The 16,691-nt window shown below is 36.1% G+C and overlaps 1 protein-coding gene across 1 annotated transcript in view; it reads right to left on the bottom strand.

Moving 5' to 3' along the window:
• Window positions 1–1,862: 1,862 nt before the first annotated feature.
• Window positions 1,863–16,691, bottom strand: part of wapl (cohesin release factor wings apart-like) — a 39,414-nt gene continuing 24,585 nt past the window's right edge. The window contains exons 13-15 of the mRNA XM_019053721.2: window positions 12,783–12,871; window positions 8,143–8,244; window positions 1,863–6,511 (exon numbers count right to left, since the gene is read on the bottom strand). Of these exons, the coding sequence (XP_018909266.2) occupies window positions 6,368–6,511; window positions 8,143–8,244; window positions 12,783–12,871 (335 nt within the window). The 3' untranslated portion in view covers window positions 1,863–6,367. The remainder of the gene's footprint in view (window positions 6,512–8,142; window positions 8,245–12,782; window positions 12,872–16,691) is intronic.

Genomic DNA, 16,691 nt, shown 5'->3' with positions numbered 1-16,691 from the left:
AAAATGGAGTATTTTTGGGATCGGCCCGAACGTGACAAAAAAGCGGGTCATTTTATAGCGTTCCGGCATTTCGGAGGCGATAACTCGAGTTTAAGTCGACAAAACCCTATGATATTATACATTTTCTGAAAGCTCTTTTCACACTGAAAACGCTCGTTTAAACCGCGTTTCGAAATATTTAGTAGTTTTCGAGTAAAAAATTCGCGAAAATTTAGCGGATTTTCAACTTTGACCCCCCCCCCCGCCACTTCCCCCCAAAATTTTTTGGGGACTTGGAACTTTGGGAAAACATAGGGCATTGTTAGATGAATGAATAGGGCAAGTTTCAATGGTATCCGACACGAGCGTGAAATGGCCCGTTTTGCACGTACCCCTTTTCAAATGAATACTTTGAGTTAAAAGAAAGTACCCATTTATAATTTTTTGTTTGAACTTTGAAAGGCTCCGACCATAATTTCATTGGCAGAGAGGGATATTCTTGCAGTATGTGCAATCTGACATCTTGTCCAATGGCAAATACTCACTGCAGATGCAAATCGATGGCTAAAATGCGGAACCACGTATCTCCAATGCAGTGTTTCAAATTTTCCGTTATTTAATTTTTTCGAACAGAAACAAGTCAACTTAAAGCTTAAAAATTTTGCAGAATATTCTGCTAACAAGAGGAGAAGAATCAAGGAAGTTTTCTAGAAATTGCGTTGCCTAGTTTTTCAAAGAGAAAATAAAGTATGACAGGAAGTCTGCAGCGTTGCAAATGGAAATGCATTGTGTTGCACTTCAGTCATTGAAATGTTCAAAAGTATCCAATGAGCCTATTACAAAATTTTGCTAGAGTAAAAATTAAGAGTTATCGCTTTTAGAAAGTGTCTCAAAAATCACAATGAGCGCAGTGGCAAATCCTGAAATTCACTCCTAACTTCACAATTTGCGTAAGAAATTTACGTTTTTTAAGCTTCCCGCCTCAAAAATTATACTACGGCACAGGTGAGCATTTGGTTCGAGAAGTCGATCCATCCACCACCTACTCAAAAGGATGCTGCACAATATTTAACAACACATGTGACAGGACAATATTCTAACCACTTGAGAACAACTGGCTTGTTAACATTCACGTTCTTCTCGTATTGATAGATATCTGCCCTGATTGACCTTGTGCTCCCCTCAACTTGCCTGCAGAAGCGTCGGTCATGTTGAATATCGCATAGCATCCTTGTGAGCAGGGGTTGGATGGAACAACTCCTCTAACGAAATGTTCACCTGTACTGTAGTATCGTTTTAGAAGCAGGAAACTTAAAAAAACTCATATTTCTTACGCAGATTGTGAAGTTAGGAATGCGTTTCAGACTTTGCCCATGCGCTCATCGTGATTTTTCAGACAGTTTGTACATGGAATAACTCTTATTTTTCTTCGAGCAGAAGTTTGCAACAGGCCCATTTTATTGTTCAGCGGTCGATCGATAATGTCAATTAATGTACCAAATAGAATAAAAAAAATATGAGGGTCAGAATGAGTTCAATACCTTTGCTTTTAGCATTCCTCGATGTCACGGAAACAATTGGGGAACATTGGCACAATTCCTTAGTGCATGCAGGGTTGCCTCAGTAAAATTCAGTTTCCTCACAAACCTCGAGTTAGGTTTTCTCAGAAAGCCTTGGACTGATTATCAGATATTTGGTTTAGGCTTGTTCAACATTTTAGAAAGTGTTACACATTTTTATACAGGTATAATTTATCTATCTCTGTTTGGAGGATAAACATTGGGGACCTTACTTAAAGGGAGACCCTCATATTTAGCCATGAGGCGATGTTCTATTAAGTAAATATTAAAATGGCAAAAATTAAAAAAGTGACAGCCAGTGAGTTAATTCACAAAACAGTTTATTGGAAATGATTTTTGAAAAACTTCATGCTACGTCAATTTACATCAAGGTACATACACAATGATAAATATTTCCAAATCTTTACACAATCTACAGAGACAAGTTCCTATGGAGCTCGTTTCAAGAGCCACAAAACAAAGATGTTTCTGGAATTTTGATTTTCCTTCAACTTGAATGCAGGTTTTTTTTATTTTTGTTTTTTACAATGATAATGCATTCTACTTTTGTGGTAAAAAGTTACAGATGACGATCCTTTGGTTTCACGAACCATCACAATAAAAAAATAAAAACCATCAGAAGCGCTGTCTACCCAACTTAGTAGTGATGAAAAGCAACTGAACCAAAATCTTTGAAATTATCAGACAATTAAAACAAGAAGACATAATTAGTATTTTTCTTTCTCATGGATATATTTTTGTCTTCTTGGATAAGTGCATATTTGTAAAATCACAAAATATGAAAATTCTCATATATTGTGATTTATTCTGTGTGAGGAGACCTTCCCCTCCATGTAATGATGCATTTAAAAAAAGGAGCTTGACCAAGGTTCTATTCCCTTTGAACACAAATTTTATTCTAATCTACTATTCTGGCTGCAACAAAACACAAAGAACAGCAATTTTGATGATCAAAACCTTCGAGTCAAATCATGTAACTGTCTCCTAAGTTTTCCTCCAATTTAATTTTTAACTTGCTCGAAAACATGACATAAACCTAAAGATGTTTTTGCCCAAAGAGAATAAGTTTTTTCCTTTCAGTTGTATTCGTTCATTTAAGGATGAGAATACTTTGAAGAGAAGCAATATATTGGTAATGATTACTAGTGGACGAAGTACAAGGAAGGGTCCTCGTATAAAAATTGAAAAATTTCCCTTCTCCAAAAATTTTGTGACTGGTTGTTTAGAGCTTTAAAATTAGTATTCAAATTCTAAATTCTACAGAAATAGTACCATCTCTGGAAAATAATTACCTCGGTTTAGAGGATTCACTTGAGAGATCAACAGAATTTTGTGTCATATAACTGTTTGGTCAATTTCCTTTTGAAACTTATGTTTGAAGAGGAATTAATCCTTAAACTTTCAATTCACACCACTCAAAAAAAGGGTAAAAATTGAAAAAAGTTATGGAGGTAATTAGGGAAGAATCTGGATGCTGAAAAAACATTCATCCTTTGTGACCAGTTCACCATTTCAAAAGTGAACAAAGAGACCCATAATATCACACCAGAATGCGATAGGATCTGTGAAAAGGGACCTTACCTTCCAAGAGTACCAATTTTGGAATTGGTGATTTCGAGTTCACTGCAAAATACACAAGCTAAACGTGGTATTAGGTAGTCCAGTTTTTTCATCATAAAAACGCTGGCTGCTCCTTTATAATGTGTACGTAAGAATTCTGAAACAGGACTTTCCTTCCAATTGCAATTTTAAATTTAACCTAAAACTTAAGAATTTTTGTCTTGATTGAAACTTCAGGACATAATGACTCCCTCTGTTTTGAAGCTTTCAGCGTCAAACTCGCTTAAGGAGTTCCGGATTTTCTGCTTCTACACAGTGGTACCAATAACTCCAAAAATTGTTGGGAGGTAGGGTCCTTTTTTGTTGATCCGGTCCGAGGTAATACATTTTTTGGAAAAAAACATTCAAAGAAAAATTAACTAAGTGATGTGACACACAAATTTTCAATATCGAGAGCAGAGAAAATTTTAATTAAATTTACTATCTGGATAATTCAGTTCAATTACTCTAAGTTCAATGAAACAAAAACATTCAATCTTAGCCATCTTATCATCTACTCTTTAGTGGCTTTCTTCGTAAGAGGAAAGAAACAAAAAAAAAAATAATCAGAAATTGTGCTTAATGAGCACAAATACTAGAGATCAGCTGGATATCAAAATGAAACCTAAAATCTAATTGCCAAAAGGGGGAAAAAAAAATAATCAGGTTGTGATAAGAGCAGGAATAAGTAACAGGATTAAAACTCTTTCCCATGATTCCATAAAATACCAGATTGCTACTACTGAACATATTAAAATCAAGAATTATTTGGATATTAAAAGAGTCTCAAAATACTTACGAAGTGAGTAACATAGAATATTGGCGATGAAACAGGTGGAGCGCTTATCTCGCTTTGTGCTGTTGCAGACTTCCTGTCATACTCTGCTTTTTAGATGAAAAAATATTCAACATAATTTCTTGAACAATTTTCGGATTTTTCTTCTCTGTGTGAAGAATATTCTATCAAAATTTCTAGCAGAAGCATGGGTTTGTGTTCTTTTCATAGAATACAATAAGAGCAAAGATTCTGAGAAAGAGCAAACGAGATAAGCGTTCCTGCAGTTACAGCGTGGAAATATCATAAGAATGATAGGATGAATTCAGTCAAATGGATGGAAAGTAGTTGGATAAAATTAGGGGTCCGCGAAGCGGCGATTTTCAAAGGGAAGCAACCCCGAAGCGAAGCGGACAAAAAAAAACCCCTTCAAATACGCTGGATGCAACCCGCGGAATTTCATTGCGGTTACTCCAGCAAGTCGTGACTCAGCATGCGGCGGTGGTAAACTTCATTGAACACTGGGAAATACGTGAAGAATGCATTCATTAAATTTTCCCCCTCTTCCCTTAAATTTTAAGAATGATTTTTCATTGAGATGCCAGCAGATCTAAGATTTTTTTTTTTAAATTTGTCATCGGTTTTACTTTAATGATCACGGAATGATAAAAAATAAAAACTGTTTTTACTTTTTATTTTCCTTTTATATAATTTAATGTAAAACATAGCAATACTTGCAAAATTGTGGTAAATATAATTTGAAAACCATTGATTTAAACTTTTCAAAAAATTTTATTATGATGGAATTGAGGTTAGGAGAAAAGGCGCTTATATGCAAAGCGGCCGCAAGCGCATGCGCAGCTTTGCGGACCCCTGGATAAAATCACTCTCTGAAGAATTCTATGTTTGATTCCAAACCAAAAGCTAAGAAAATGTGATTTTAGAGAGGGAATAAATATCGATAAGGGGAGCTTTTTATAATATTAAAACTCACATAAACTAAGTGAAAATAAACTTACATTGTTTTCCTCAACAAAGGGGTTTTACTTAACATTTTTTTATTTGATTTGATTTTTTATTATTTTTTTATTATTTTGGTTTATGCAGGAGTGAAGTAACAGAGTTACAAAGAGTTGCAAAATGTTCATGCTTCTTAACCAGATTTTAATGCATGATTATTGAAAGCAGTTTTGTTAAAACCCACACAATTATTTAAACAAGATCAGATTTTTTTTTCTGTACGTGTTTTCCCGACTCAGCAAACCAGACGAATGAAGCTAAGAGTGAATCTTTGAGGTAAGTTCAACAGTTCTGGAGACTTGGATAAAAGTTCCAAGTTTAAAAATTAAGAAGAGTTAAAAGTTTAAACTCATGTCCGGGAACTGAAAATTGAGTTTATGAGGTCAATTGCTTGAAAGCTTCATCTTGGAACAGATTTCATTCAAAATCAGCGATATCTTAAATATGTCAAAAATACCTTGTTTCCTTCATAGGTTTGAGGCTTCAAAAGTAAAAACTGGCGTTAACTCAAAATATGGTTTCAGTTTTAAACAGGAGTCGTAAAATACAGCACATTGCTTAAAGCATTGATTTAGGAAGAAAATACAAGACCAGAAATAAAGGGCACCAAGTTGAACCGGAAGGAACCAATTCTCATTTTAAGAGCATAGAGTTGAAATTAATTTTAAGCTCAACTAGAAGTGTTTTTCGCATGTTAAAAGTTTGTCGTTTGGAGAGATTGCTAGTTTCCAAAAAGAACTTGGTTTGCATAAGTTTGAAAAACGCCGTATAAAGTATTTTAAAAAACTATTTTAGCAAATTTGTAAAAGTGATTACAAGCCCATGGATAAAAACTATGAAACTATTCTTAAAAATCCGGGACACTGCTTAACGGTTGATTCCTATGGTTCCTACTGTTACGGTGATTTTTTTCTTGTTTGCTGGATACTTAGCTCACAACATTTTCACATAAATTTAGTTGGCTTTTGAGAATTCCACAGTCTGTGAGAGCCATGTAGGAGTTTTCATTTCACGGGGGGATGGGGGGGGGGGGAGGGCTCATCACTAGGATGATGTCCTAAGAAAGATTAAAACTTTTTTTCCTATTTCAATTGGATTTGAATTAGTTTCTTTCTGCTCAACTTAGTTTAAAGCATCATTTGAAAATACAGGGTGCGTTTGGTAACGGATGGATACAAGTCTGAACGTGAGCGAGAAGCTTTGAATGATCTCACTCGAGACAGATTCTTATAGATTATGCAGTCCGAAGTTCAAAATTTCGAAAATTAGATTCTTACATTGCTAGGCCAGGAGTCAACTTTTGACTGAAGATTTTACAGGAGCTTAAAAGATAGTAGTGGTCTGAGACTTCTTAGTTTCTACAGTTTGGAGAGTTAAGTTTACTCCTCTGTGAGTAGGAAACAAATCCTTACGGCTAATTATGTGAGTATGCGATGGAGGGTTGACTCAGCGAGCAGTCGAGACCTTGGTGGGCTTCAACATACCTGCTGTCACATTCCGTTAAATGCATTATTATCATATTTGTGGCTTTGATACCTCTCGTCGTTTCAGCAGTTGCCTGAAAAAATGAATACAAAGATTAAAAGAAAGAAAGAAACGAAAACTCCTGCTGGGAAAGCTGTGTAATTGCGGAACTGGCGAGGAATGGGCATGAGTAGGCTGACGGTTTTTTTCTATCGAACGATACATGGGATAGTGAATGCCCTTAAACAATTTTCGCTTTTGAAAACTTTAGATTAGGGCCGAAAGTAACTGACCACACAAGTTCACCTTTTACCTCAAGAAACTGAATTTGCAATTTACATTCAGTCACATTTTACTTTCATTTAAAGTTTCCAAAAAATATTTTTTGGAAAAAGGCAGCCGAAATGTGCCTCTACTCTTGTTTCCCTGGCTTTTACTAAAACTCAAAGGCAATAGTGTAGACAAATTTCAGGGTTGCCACAGAATTTAGAAAATGAAATTCCCTGACATTTCCCTGATTTCCCTGACACATTCTGGTGAAATTCCCTGACAATTGAAGATGTGACGAATGGTTAAGAAGGCATAATTGAAAATAGTTTTCAGGCAAAATTTGTTATTTGAAACCTCACGTCCTTTCTAGAAAGCAAATGAAGGTGATTTAACAAATTTTCCATGACATTTTTGTCATTTTCCCTACATTTCCCTGGCCTTTTTAAAATTCCCTGACATTTCCCGATTTTCCCTGACTATGGCAACCCTGAAATTTGTTCAACACATCAGTCAGTTTGTTTTAGGAATGGAATAGCCTGAGTCACACTATCAAAATACTCCATCAAAATGTGAAGGTCAAGTGCTGTGATTGGTCCAAGTCATCGAATAAGCCAATCACAACACCTGCCCTTGATAATTTGATGGCGAGTTTTGATAGTGTGACACAGGCTAATCACCTTAAAGGACAAAAAAGCAGAACTTTTCCTCAGTTTTTTAACTAGTCACACTTCAAACGGTGCATCGAACTATCCATTGAAAGCGAACAAAGGATAGAGCCGGGAAAATGAAATGAAAGAGATGAAGTAATTTTTTGGTGCCTGAAAAATAGATTTACTTAATCCATCTATGTTCTCTTTACAGGAAACCGTTACTTTGATCATTAAAACTATTAGATAGTCTGGACTGAAATTTATGTTTGAATATACAATTTTAGGGCGCTAGTGATAGGGCTCAGAAAACATTTAGGAAGAAAATTCTCTAAAGAAGACATTAAAGAAAACATCAAATGCCAAATTTTCAAATAAATGGAGTAGGTACTGAAATGTGTATGTTAAAGGTGGGATGATTTTGTTGAATGCATTCAGTGAAAATTATTATAGCGATCCCTCCGAAGCTCTGAACTGTATTAAAAACGTAATTCAATGAAAAATTTAGTTTTAACCCAAGTAATAGGTCTATCGGTTGAGATCTTTGGACTTTTGTTGTAAACCGTTGCAGGATAGCATCAAACTTTAATATCACTATTTTTTAAAGTTCGCTTTTGACAACAGAGTTGTTTCAGGTTAACCTTGAGGGTTAGCATCGTCCTTTACAATGTTCCTTCGTCAGTCATCCTTTTAAGGGGGATTGGCTACAATATTGAATTTCATTAAAGAAGGGGGAAAAATACTTATACTTGAAAGCAAGAGTATGAAAATCTTAGATTTAGACTTTAGGCTTCAGATAGATACTTACTGCGGCAGTCAAATTCATGAAATCGTAGAATTTCTTTAGAATGGACAGGATAGTTGAAAAATTGTTTTCAGGCAGGTACCTCCTAAGTGACTGATCAAATTCCTGTACAGACACACACACAGAAACTTAAAAATGCAATAAGAACATAGCACAAGGTGAAAAACTAAGGATATAAATCTTTCGGTAGGCCGATTCTACGCTTCGCTAAAGATGAGTTTTATACCTCACCCAGAGCAAAATTTAGGTTAGGACCAAGGTTTCCTTGGTTTCGAATGGGACTTATGCTTTTTCTGGACTCAGTAACAACACCGACTTTAATTAAATTTTGAAGAGACTGTTTGAAAATGTGTGTCCGGATAAAAAAATTTAGGTATCCCTCTAAAGGATTTACAATAAGAATTCTATGGTTGAATTCTTTAATTTAAAAACTCTCATGAAAACCCATTTTCTTAAGATTAGCCCTACCACTCTGTCTGCCTATCCAACGTCTGCTTCATGTCGGATGTAGCTTCTTTATGGGCCATCACCAATATATGGTTTTTGAATCCTTGCGAAAAATTGTTGGAGAATTAATTTGAGTAACCCAAAAATAATTTTAAAGCCTCCTGCAAACACACAGCAGTTTAGAAGTCCCTTTCATTTTACAATCTGCTTAAGATACACCAGTGATGCATGAATAGAGAAAAACTAAATAAAACAACTTTTAAGCAAAAATAGGCAATCTCTCCTCATTGTAGATTTAAAATGGCAACCTGATGACAGTGAAATTAAAGAAGCTTTAAATGGTGTCCATACTGAAGGCATAACAGCTACAGATTTGCAATTTGGACGAAAGCTTTTGCACTTTGAAAGTTATTGGTGTTTTTGCTGATTGGAGAGAAAAAAAAAAGTTCAATGAAAAAGCAGGAACTTCTTGGCAGCAATACTAGGAGTTCCTGCACAAAAATGGGTACATCAAGAGAGAGGATTTTAAAAACGGGTGACCTGGTTCACATATAGGCGTAAAAATTGCAAATTGCCTGCATTGCTGCGGTTCGGGATCTTGTCCTCTTCCAGAAAATGCCCCAAAAATTTTAGGTGATGGAAAAAGTCCCTCCTCTTGACTTTGAACCAACACAAAAAATATGTTCTCTGAGCTCAAAAAAAATTAACGGGAAAGTAAATGGTAAAGATCATCAGTAAATTTTACGAAATCAAACGGATAATTAAATGCATAATTGTACATAGGCTGTCCAAAAAGTAACAAGACTGGTTCCATAACTCAAAAACCAAGATAGCTAAAGGCTTCATCTTTGTTTTATTTGAAAGATCAACTCAATATCTATCAATTGAGACCAAAATCAAAACTTTCGGTCAAATATTCCAAAAGTTACAACACTGTTTGTAAAAAAAATATCTGGACCCCCTACCGTTTTTTATGACTATTTTCTCTTGCCGGAAACACTCTCTAAATTAATGATCAGTGCACGGTTCTTTTGCAACTAATCATGGCAAAACCTGATTGATTTGGAAACACTGGCTGTCAAGTCAACGTCGTCCGACTACGGGTATAAGGATTCAAAGTCAACGGGAAAAGAATAAACCGTCGGTCAGCCACCCCCAAAAAACCAGGGAAATTTTCGGCATTTGTTGACAGTTCACAGTGCGTGCGTGGTCTACGCTGCAGATGGTGCGTGATTTTGTTTCTGTGTTCAAAATTTTTGATACCATCATAGAAAGAGATAAAGCAGTGGTATCAAAAATTTTGAACACAGAAACAAAATCACTCACCAACTGAACAAACTGTCAACAAATGCCGAAAATTTCCCTGGTTTTCTGGGGGTGCACAGTGGGCCAGGGGGGCCCGTTTTACGCGAAAAATACCGTTTTTACGAGTGTCCAGTACTGTATTGATGATGAGGAATTCGTTAAAAAGCCTCTCTAAGGGATGAGGATTCATCAAAATTTCATGGAATAATCGCCCAGCAGCGATGTATTGGAGGGGGGGAACTTGGGTACCTCTGACACTGCACGGATAATATGTAGAAGCGCGCCCTGGACTGCAACCGTGTAAGGCCTTATCACGGCTCAGCGGTTGCGCAGGATGAAAATTTGTTTACTAGGATTTCTTCTCCTAAGAAAGAGCTTCCATTTGATGTATACACTTTTTCCATTGCGAACTTTTCACTGTCCAAAAAGCTTGTTAGAAAAAGTGCCTAATAAATCTTAAAAATTCCATCGAAAAAGCTTTCTGCAGTTTTTTCCTTAAGTTTCCTTAGAGTTTTAAGGCCAGATACTTTTTCTTTAAATCCTCAACATTCATTTGCACCACAGCTTTGCTGCGGGAAACTGCGGGAAACCCATTTTTTTCATTTTTTTTAAAAAAAAGTCGACTCATCAAAAATAGGATTAAGTTCATGTTTCACATATATGACCTTAGATATCGTACAGTAAATAAATTCTTCCGAGTAAACAGTGATAATATCATTAAAATGAGTTGCTACGCTTCTGAGGGTGCGCATTTTTTCCATGGTTGCCACATTTTTTTGTACTTAATAAGTGCAAAAAAGGTTCTCAGATGAGACGACATTATAAATCTGTCCGTCATTCTGTCTTTCATATTTTTCTTCTTTTCCGTAAGTGAAATTATTAATACTACCATACAGGTATTATATGTGACGCAGCAGGACAAAATGCGCCTTTAAATGAAAACTGAAATTGTTTAGTACATCAGAAAACAGTTTGAGGGTAAAAAAAACCCACATTGCTTTAGTTTTCAGTAATGATAATTCCTCATGTAATATTCTGAAGGACATTGGGTCAATTTTTCAAGCCATGATTTGCGTTATTAATAATGTAAGCGTTTAAGGTGGATCGTTCTTCAAGATACGCAACAGTGCAGACAAACTTTAACTGCTATTTTCTTGGAAAACTTGTTTTTCTCCCTCGGACTTTTAAATGCTGCAAAGTGGCCAAATTAAGGAATTTTTCAGTGATATCTTTGTGCCAACTAATGCAGAACTAACCCTTCTAACCCATGGTACAATTCACCTTAAGGCAAATTTTGTCCTGCTGCTTCACTTATGACGTTGGGATTCCTGAATGTAATTGTGTCCTTTCACATACTAGACGATCACAGCAACTCGCTTGCGGTTTTCGTGCTTCTCAAATGTATTGACGATTTCAATCGCACTAGAAGCTGCTATTGTTGACTAGCTCAATCGACGGCAAGTCCGTGGATATTTGAATTCAAATCTGATTTGATATGAAACTTTTTCTTCTTTTTTTTTATTATTATTATTTAAATTTCTGGATTTTGAGCTTAGCCGATAATTGGTAAACATCTGGGTGGTTTTCATTAATGTGCAAGAATGTTGCACCGAATGCAAGAGTGGTAAAAATTTACTGTTCAGCTGACCGTCATTTCCAATAAACGCTGTAAGTAAATTTTGTCCATTCTCATGGCTAGCGCCTCTAAAGAAAATTCATAATATGCTTCTTTGATCCTCTGACATGATACTTGATAGCTTACAACAGCAAAACATATATAGAACCGTTAAACCATGCAGAGCATTACTTTACAAAATTATTCTTTCCATTAAGGTGACCCACAAGAACCAATAATACGTGGAGGCAGTGACAAAAAAAATAATAATAATAAATAAAAAATAATGAACATATAAAGCGTTCCTCTGTGAACATTCTCGTCTTTTATTCTTCTAGTTTTAACAATATTAGATCATTTTCCAGACTCCTCTTGGTCACTTTCAAGTTCTCAATTTTGTTTTTGAAAGTTTCTCAAGCGTTAAAATGGTTTCTAATCCCAGTGCAATTGCTCGAAAAAAGGAATCATCACTGGACTAGCTTAAATCCTCACGACATACGTTTCTTGTGATTTTTGAACAAAACTGATATCAAATTCGAGTTCAGTGACCCAAAAAACCCCCGTAAACCAAAACTTAGTGATTTTCGTTCGGATTTAGCCGAGATATCAATTATTCTCCCGCAACCGGCACCTCTGGCCCACAGTGGGGTGGCTGACTGATGGTTTATTCTTTTCCCGTTGACTTTGAATCCTTATACCCGTAGTCGGACGACGACGACTTGACAGCTAGTGTTTCCAAATCAATCAGGTTTTGCCATGATTAGTTGCAAAAGAACCGTGCACTGATCATTAATTTAGAGAGTGTTTCCGGCAAGAGAAAATAGTCATAAAAAACGGTAGGGGGTCCAGATATTTTTTTTACAAACAGTGTTGTAACTTTTGGAATATTTGACCTAAAGTTTTGATTTTGGTCTCAATCAATAGATATTGAATTGATCTTTCAAATGAAACCAAGATGAAGCCTTTAGCTATCTTGGTTTTTGAGTTATGGAACCAGTCTCGGTACTTTTTGGACAGCCTATGTAGCTTTCACATTCAAACTAAACTGATTTTGGGGCAAAAACTTTCATTTATCATTGTCCTCTCTTTTGTTATTCCAATTTCTGTTACATTTGGAGTTCTTTGCAGGACATTTTGACCATTTTATTGTTTAATAATGAGAAAGTTCTTTAGAGGGTACATAGGTATATAATTACTGGAGTCAGAAGTAAGATATGGTATCACAACAAGTTAAACAATATGTAGGGGCAACTAAGGGAAAAAAGGGGAGACTTACATCGTTATCAATCGTTAGATAGCCCAACAGAAGCCCGACATAGGCCGCAATCAACGTGTGCTCCATGTGACGGCCTGCTTTTTGCAACACTGGAAATATAAAGTGTTACAATACATATAGACAAGTGACTTTAACCACAGGAAAATATTTCAGAGAAATTAGTTGGTAAAAGGCATGATGTCATGGACTTGTTACGAGGAGTTCTTGGTGGTGAAAATGTACTGTAATCTGACAAGAGATGGAAAAATTTATTCGAAAAGTTTGAAAGGTTGCAATTAAACTGATCAACATTTTTACGACGACTAGAGCATACTTAAAAAGCGAAATCTTTAATTAAACGTTACACTAGGTACATGGCATTTTAAGCAGAACCTTAACATTTTTTCCATTTGAAAACTTTCTGTTTTGCTGCATGCAAAATTAGGGACTTCAGAAGTCCGCCACCTTGGAACCATCAGTTGAGAACTGCTGGTTACATATATCTCATGAATGTGGGAAAGAAAGAGTAAGTAATAATAATAATGTCTCGATATATGTGAAAGTTCAGCTCCATTCTTCTATGGAGATAATTTTTCAAGGATTCAAATCTTTGTATTATTGACTTGTATTATTGTACAAACCTGCTTTCAGATCCACATTCCATTGTAAAAATTATTTAAAAAATGTAGATACTACTGATAATTTTAATTGTGCGGGAGTATACTGTATTAGTTGTAGTAGTTATAACGCCAAATACATAAGTAAGACCAAGCGTAACATCAAAACTAGATTTAAAGAAGACATACAGCGAAATGATTCTAATGTATACAAACATGTCAAAAACATTGGCCATGTAATTAATGACATTGATAACAGTGTAAAGGTATGCCAAAAGAACAACCAAGGGATGTTGCCTGTACTTGAAAAGTACAAAATAAGGAAGGGCGTATTAAATCAAGAAAATTTGCTGAATGTGCAACTAGATATACAGGGTGATCCAAAAGTCCCTTCCACCCCCTCTAACTTTTTACCTAATTGAGATAAAGATTTGAAACTTGGGGGATATTCCTAAGTCAAAAGGGAGCTACTTTTTGGCCCCCCTCAAATTTTCAGGGGGGCCCCCCTTTGGGGGCAACGGCCCCCAACTTTTAATTTTCAAATAGAAAGACCCCCTTTGTGATAGCTCGTTCGAAAGAGTATAAAAAAAGGAAACTTTTCGCGCAAACCCGAAGTCAATATCTTAAACCGTTTCAAAATGGCGGCCGGTTAAAGTTCAAAATGGCCGAAAACTCACACAGGTTATTTGTCGATGGATTGGCGCGGAAATCGGAATGAATGGGTATTTTGACACGAGAAAAACGAATTTGACGTTAGATTTTCAAAAAAACCAAAATTTCCAAAATGGCCGCCGGTGAAAGTTCAAAATGACCAAAAATTGATTTTTTTAGAAATCTTAGTTCAAAGAGCGACGCCAAGAATGGCACAATTTGGGCCAGAAGAGATTTTTCTGAAACCGGGCCCAAACGATACCTAATGATACCCTAAAACTCTGGTAAAAATTTTAGCTTGAGTATACGCACCGTTTTTGAGAAATGGGGGGGCAAAGTTGCCAAATCGCCATCATTCTGGACAGCATTTTTACAGCAAAAAGACGGGAAAAATGGACGAAAAAGTTACACTTTTGATGGGGTTGGGCTGTAAATGTTCTTATTAAGCCCCCGTGCATGTAACTGTGTTCAGTTTCAAAAATTTTGGACGTACAGTGGTCCAAAATGGGGAGAAATCGTGGACAGATAAGGATTCTTTGTCAAACTTTTTAAAAATGGAAGTAAAATTGTTGGTCTCCTGCAGAGATCATGGGGAACAATGTTCTTATCGGTCTTCAATGCATTCAATTGAGTTCAGTTTATCAAATTTTCATCGCACAATGGTCCAAAATGGGAAATCAGTGGACAAATTAAGATCTTCTGCCTAACTTTTTAAAAATGATGTACGACTATTGGTCCCCTGCAGAGATCATGGGGAACAATGTTCTTATCAATGCATTCAATTGGGTTCAGTTTATCAAATTTTCATCGCACAATGGTCCAAAATGGGAAATTAGTGGACAAATTAAGATCTTCTGTTGAAATTTTTGAAAAATAACATGAAACTATGAGGTTTTTCACTAGATTCGAAAGGTGTAAATTCAAAATAAGTTAGTAGCCAATAAAAGCTATCCATGTTCACTGTTTTGAACTGAACAAATGAGGTCTGGAAACGGTAATTCAGGAGGAACTTAGCTTTTGGATCCTTAAAATCCGGCTAACTGGGTGGTTTTTGTCCTAGTTAGTTGTCAGAGAATAATTGTAGTTAGAATAATACTTTACAATAAATCCTTTCTAAGGATTTAGGAAAGGTTAGGTTAGGTTAGGTTAGATTTCAACAGAAGATCTTAATTTGTCCACTAATTTCCCATTTTGGACCATTGTGCGATGAAAATTTAATAAACTGAACCCAATTGAATGCATTGATAAGAACATTGTTCCCCATGATCTCTGCAGGGGACCAATAGTCGTACATCATTTTTAAAAAGTTAGGCAGAAGATCTTAATTTGTCCACTGATTTCCCATTTTGGACCATTGTGCGATGAAAATTTGATAAACTGAACTCAATTGAATGCATTGAAGACCGATAAGAACATTGTTCCCCATGATCTCTGCAGGAGACCAACAATTTTACTTCCATTTTTAAAAAGTTTGACAAAGAATCCTTATCTGTCCACGATTTCTCCCCATTTTGGACCACTGTACGTCCAAAATTTTTGAAACTGAACACAGTTACATGCACGGGGGCTCAATAAGAACATTTACAGCCCAAACCCATCAATAGTGTAACTTTTTCGTCCATTTTTCCCGTCTTTTTGCTGTAAAAATGCTGTCCAGAATGATGGCGATTTGGCAACTTTGCCCCCCCATTTCTCAAAAACGGTGCGTATACTCAAGCTAAAATTTTTACCAGAGTTTTAGGGTATCATAAGGTATCGTTTGGGCCCGGTTTCAAAAAAATCCCTTCTGGCCCAAATTGTGCCAAAAAACGGTCGTTTTTGGCGTCGCTCTTTGTTTATCTTATGCCAAAATACTCTCAAATTCCAAGTTTTAGGCAAATCCATCAGGAAATAACCGAGGTGAAAATTTTCGGCTATTTTAAACTTTAACCGGCGGCCATTTTCGAAATTTTGGTTTTTTTGAAAATCTAACGTCAAATTCGTTTTTCTCGTGTCAAAATACCCCAGTACATACGATTTTCGCGCAAATCCATCGACAAATAACCGGTGTGAATTTTCGGCAATTTTGAACTTTAACCGGCCGCCATTTTGAAACGGTTTGAGATATTGACTTCGGGTTTGCGCGAAAAGTTTTCTTTTTTTATGCTCTTTTGAACGAGCTATCACAAAGGGGGTCTTCCCATTTGAAAATTAAAAGTTGAGGGCCGTTGTCCCCCCAAGGAGGGCCCCCCTGAAAATTTTTTGGGGGCCAAAAAGTAGCTCCCTTTGACCTAGGAATATCCCCCAAGTTTCAAATCTTTGCCTCAATTAGGTAAAAAGTTAGAGGGGGAGGAAGGGACTTTTGGATCACCCTGTAGACACTTGTTCCAATGTATTGATTGATTACTGCTGCTCCCTGTGAATAATCACACAAACTACCTATATGTTCATTTCCTGTTCACCTCTGTTTTATCTTGTCATGCTCCTAAATAGTTTCTTCATGCAGTGTGTAAACAGCTCTTATCACTTGTCAACTTGCTCTTTCCTTCCTTACCTGTACAGCTACAAACTTTTGATATTTATTGTTTGAGCTATGTAATTAAATTTTGTGCGTGATGTAGATTATTATTACCCTTTTCGCTGTTATTACTATGTACGTCCTGATGATGAACACTAGACATTT

Source organism: Bemisia tabaci, chromosome 5, assembly GCF_918797505.1.
Source record: "Bemisia tabaci chromosome 5, PGI_BMITA_v3".
Lineage (NCBI taxonomy): Eukaryota > Metazoa > Arthropoda > Insecta > Hemiptera > Aleyrodidae > Bemisia > Bemisia tabaci.
Note: the sequence above shows the minus strand (reverse complement) of the source record. Positions and strands in the feature narration are given on the sequence as shown.